We start from the raw sequence: 5,260 nt of genomic DNA, 5'->3' as shown, positions 1-5,260 counted from the left end.
AGTCTTCCATAATTTTGCTATCCCATTTAAATGGTAGTATCCCTTCTTCTAGATCTGCTCTTGTGTGTTTATTTTTCCCACTTTTTCCACTCAACAATACATATCTTAGAGTCTTTAAAACTATATTTATAGAAATAACTCTTTTTATAAGAGTAAAATTATTATTAAAAAATTGCAAACTGAAAAAACATGAAGAAAAAATGAAAATTGACTTAATTGCACAACTGAGCAAGAACCAGCAATAACAACTTATTGTGATATATGTGTGTGTGTATATATATACATACATACATATATCCCTACTTTTTAAAGATTCTTTTCCCATATAGGTCATTACAGAGTATTGAGTAGAGTTCCCTGTGCTATACAGTAGGTACTTATTAGTTAGCTATTTTATATATAGTAGTGTGTATATATCAATCCCAATCTCCCAATTTATCCCTCCCTCCCTCCTTTCCCACTCTGGTAACCATAGGTTTGTTTTCTACATCTGTGACTCAATTTCTGTTTTGTAAATAAGTTCATTTGTACCATTTTTTAAGATTCCACATATAAGTGATATTATATGATATTTGTCTTTGTCTGACTTACTTCACTCAGTATTACAATCTCTAGGTCCATTCATGTTGCTGCACATGATATTATTTCATTCTTTTTTATGGCTGAGTAATATTCCATTGTACATATGCACCACATCTTCTTTTTTTTTTTTTTTTCACCCTTAAAATAGGGAATTTTAAAATAAAGAAATTTCCAGTTGACTGTTTTACAACTAGTTAATAAGAATCACTTCGACATAGGTTAACATAAACAGGTTGACTCTTTTTCCCGGATTAACATAAACAGATTGTTTCCAACTACTTTACCACAGTCTTGCTTCCATGCCCAAAGTCCAGACAAGCCTAGGTAATGCTCATATTTGGAGATGAGAAAAACAAGAGTTCAAATTAAAAAACAAAGTACTTTGTTATAGCTGAGATGGTTTTAAATGAAGCAAATGGTTGTAAATAACGAATGATAAACAAAGCATCTATTTTGGGACATTATGGCTTAAAATACCATTTACTTTTAATTTCACAAATAAACACAGCTGTATTGTTCTGAAAAGCAATGAAAGGCATGCACCTCTACTAGCAGATTTAGCACTTCTGACCAAGTAAGACACCAACTTCTTAAAAAATATGCTTCATGCACTGTACTTTTTTTTTTTTAAGATGTAAATTTTAATTCATTATTTCTTTTTTGAACTTGAACGGGAACCAGAATGGGATGATCCAGAAGGTGACCTGTGGTGCCTTTCAGGTGACCGTGATCTTGTTCGTCTTTTTTTGCGATCACCAGATGAAGAAGATCTAGAACGACTTCTCTTTCTGTTCCTCTCAGGAGAAGATGATGAACTTGAGTAAGATCTTTTTCGTGGGGAAGAAGAGCCCCTGTGGGACCTGGAGCTGGATCTTGATTTCGACCCACGAGATCTCGAACGTTCTCTGGAACTGGAACGAGATCTTGACTGCGAACTGGAAGAACTTCTTGAACGGGACCTGGACCTAGACCTTGAACTGGAGGGGGAGGATGAGCGTGATGAAGATCGTGAATGTGAAGACCGAGACTTTGAGCGACTTCGTCTATTAGATTTCTTTTTATTACTATCTTCTTCTTCACTGGCATCAAGATTATACTTTGAGAGATCAGCATCATCTTCATCCTCATCCTCATCTAATTTATATTTAGAAAGATCTTCATCCTCATCCTCTTCTTCTCCCTCAGATTCTTTATCTTCAACTTCCTTTAAAATAGATGCAGGACCAACTGCCTTCCCTCTGTATTTTTTCTTTTTACGTCCAAACTCATCATATTCACCATCAGATTCTTCTCTTTCTATATATTCAACATTTTCTCTTTCATTAAAACCACCACCATATCCTGTTCTTTCTTCCAGCTTAGCATACTTTGGAGTATTACACATGTTACACTCTGATCTTCTGGCCCAATTAACATTACTGCAAGTTTTACACTGCCAGTCATTAGCACTAAACAAGCCTCGGCTCTTTTCTGCAAGTGTCTTTCCTATTTCAGTGCCTCCAGCTTTCATCATCTTAGCCTCAGTTGTTTTCTCTCGACCACATCTATTACAGCTAGTTCTTCTAGCAAAGTTTACATTTCCACATTTTTTGTCAGGGCAAATCCAGTCACCGTCACTGACTCGGAAATTCTTGGTCGACATCTTGGACGCCGCCACCACAGCCACCCGCAGCTGCGTCTTCCCACATCTTCTTTATCCACTCCTCTGTCAATGGACATTTAGGTTGATCCATGTCTTGGCTATTGTAAATAATGCTGCAATAAACATTGGGGTGCATGTATATTTTTGAATCATGGTTTTCTCTCGGTATATGCCCAGCAGTGGGATGGCTGGATGATATGGTAATTCTATATTTAGTTTTTTAAGGAACTTCCATACTGTTCTCCGTAATGGTTGTACAAATTTACATTCCCACCAACAGTGTAGGAGGGTTCCCTTTTCTCCACACCCTCTCCAGCTGTTTCTAGATTTTTTGATGATCATTCTGACCAGTGTGAGGTGATACCTCATTGTAGTTTTGATTGCATTTCTCTAATAATTAGTGATGTTGAACATCTTTTCATGTGCTTTTTGGCCTTCTGTCTGTCTTCTTTGGAGGAATATCTATTTAGATCTTCTGCCCATTTTTTGATTGGGTTGTTTGTTTTTCTGACATAGAGCTGCATGAGGTGCTTATATATTTTGGAGATTAATCCCTTGTCAGTTGCTTCATTTGCAAATATTTTCTCCTATTCTTTTGGTTGTTATTTAATTTTGTTTATGTTTCCTTTCCTGCGCAAAATCTTTTAAATTTAATTAGGTCCCATGTTTTTATTTTCATTACTCTAGGAGGTGGATCAAAAAATATATTGCTGCAATTTATGTTAAAGAATGTTCTGCCTATGTTTTCCTGTAGGAGTTTTATAGTGTCTGGCCTTACATTTAGGTCTTTAATTCATTTTGAGTTATTTTTGTGTTTGGTGTTAGAGAGTGTTCTAATTTCACTCTTTTACATGTAGTTGTTCAGTTTTCCCAGCACCACTTATTGAAGAGACTGTCTTTTGTCCATTGTATATTCTTGCCTCCTTTGTCATAGATTAGTTGACCATAGTATATGAGTTTATCTCTGGACTTTCTATTCTGTTTCATTGACCTATATTTCTGTTTTTGTGCAAGTACCATACTGTTTTGATTACTGTAGCTTTGTAGTATAGTCTGAAGTCAGGGAGCCTGATTCCTCTAGCTCCATTTTTCTTTCTCAAGATTGTTTTGTCTATTCAGGGTCTTTTGTGTGAAACCATAATTTTAATGGGCACATCACAGCTATTGGACAAAAATATTTAAAAGGAGACTTCCCTGAGTAATTTTTTCATTCTTAATGTTCTCTCTAGTCTATTATGTATATAAACACAGTATAACTTTTTACATAATTTCAAAGATTATAAGCTTTTTAGGGGCAAAAAGCATTTGGAATAAAGTATAGAATCTAGTCTGAATCACAATGATGCTCACCAAAGGTGTTGACCAAATTTGGGGACAACCTGGTGACAGTTTTGGATTTTGGGTATCTATTACTTCTGGGTTAAAGAATATATGAAAACGGATATTTATTTATAAAGATAAAAGAATCTTTACATATCAAAGCAAGTAGTCTTTGGCTGATGATAGGAAATAATAATATATACTTGAATGTGTCCCAAATACCTTCAGTTTTACATATGTACCCACTGGCCCACTTGCCAAATATTTGTCTGCCACCAAATTTCTTTGTGGCATTCCCATGGTGGGTGTGGGTACTGGTGCTGGCATGGTTACTGGGCTGCCACAGGCAATACAGAACTCTCCAGTTCCTGCCCTCACCCCTTCACTGTAAATGCTTTAAGGTTCCCCAAGGCTCTGGGTCAAAACCAGAGAGAAGAGGAATTTCCTCTCTTTCCCATTCCAAGGAAAGTAAAATATCCTCCTAGCTTTCCTTTATCCCAACATTAGTATCAGGAAAAACAACCATTCTATTTAGGAAAAATCTTTACCCCTCTCACTAGAGAGAGATTTTATTCTCTTGGCCCCAAGAAAGCAATAGCAAATTAGTTCAATCTTGGCCCATAGTCTGATTCATTCTTTCTTATCTAGGATTTTTGGAGTGACAGATGCCCCAAAAGTGTAAATAGGTCAAGTTGATCTCGCCTAAAATTAAAAAACAAAAATGTGTTGGAGCATAGAGCCATGACTTGTGTTCCAATCAGTTTCAGGCTGCTCACTTAGGAATACTGAGGAAGAGAGGCAGACAAAAATTGTAAAATCAGGTTGCCGCTTGCTGTCTAAATAACAACCTCTTTGCCATTCTCCACTCATTTAAATTCACCATAATGAGGAATGCCCTCTGACTTGAAAGCAAAGATGCAGTTAAAATAGCTGGCTATACCATTATTTTCCAAACAAGTTATGTTCACCAAATGATAAAGAGATTTAATGTTCAGCTTCATGGCTATTTATTTTAGACCTAAAATGATGCAGACAAGTGCTCAGAAATATGAAGACTCTGGAGGGTGTTGTGTATTCAGTTCCACAGTTAATAAATTATGAGTGTTATGTATGTTGTGAGTTTAGCAGTTAAATGGGTCTCAATATAAAACTGTACCTTGTTGATGGAAATAAACAAATACAGAGCTACTTCATTAAACTTAACTATTATTGACGACATTGTAAATATGAATAAGGTTTTATTAGAATTGTGTACACCGGTGGTGGTACTTTTCTATAAAAGTGACCCAGAACCTCTTACCTTCTAAGATTATCCTGCACTTGCCATGTTTGCCTGAGAATGAAAAAAAGAAACTTCGATTATGGGAATGCATCCTATTGTGAATGGAGAGAACTCTATGCTTGCCTTCAACTACCTATGGTATTCTTTATTTCTTCCCCCAGTTCTCCCCTCTCCTCTGAACTCTCTCACTCCTAATATTTATAAGGACCTGGAATCCATTATTTCCTTGGTGTATACCAGATTTATGTGCTCTGTGCATATCTGTGCAACGGGAGAAAAGAGCTGGAGGAAAACACATGAGGAGTGTTGAAAAGCAGTCTGGAGGAAGTAAAATGAAAGTGTTCCACAGAAATTAATATGGTAATACAAAGGAGAAGCCTGTTCGATAGTGTTTAAAAAATCATAGAGCCTAATTTACTTGAAAAGAGATTAGA

The 5,260-nt window shown here is 36.1% G+C and overlaps 1 protein-coding gene across 1 annotated transcript; it reads right to left on the bottom strand.

The window, feature by feature from the left end:
• Window positions 1-761: 761 nt before the first annotated feature.
• On the bottom strand, window positions 762-2,261 carry LOC307186667 (uncharacterized protein). Its single transcript, XM_079922076.1, has one exon. It carries the CDS (start codon window positions 2,222-2,224, stop codon window positions 1,232-1,234), a length of 993 nt encoding a protein of 330 aa, XP_079778202.1. The 5' UTR covers window positions 2,225-2,261; the 3' UTR covers window positions 762-1,231.
• Between the last annotated feature and the right edge of the window lie 2,999 nt (window positions 2,262-5,260).

Source organism: Stenella coeruleoalba (assembly GCF_951394435.1).
Source record: "Stenella coeruleoalba genome assembly, chromosome: 5".
In the NCBI taxonomy this organism is placed as follows: domain Eukaryota; kingdom Metazoa; phylum Chordata; class Mammalia; order Artiodactyla; family Delphinidae; genus Stenella; species Stenella coeruleoalba.
The sequence above is the reverse complement of the archived record's forward strand: the minus strand, read 5'-3'. Positions and strand labels throughout refer to the sequence as shown.

What these genes read in the sequence shown, in the direction of transcription:
- LOC307186667 (XM_079922076.1), bottom strand. Translation starts at nt 2,224, where the DNA reads ATGTCGACCAAGAATTTCCGAGTCAGTGACGGTGACTGGATTTGCCCT.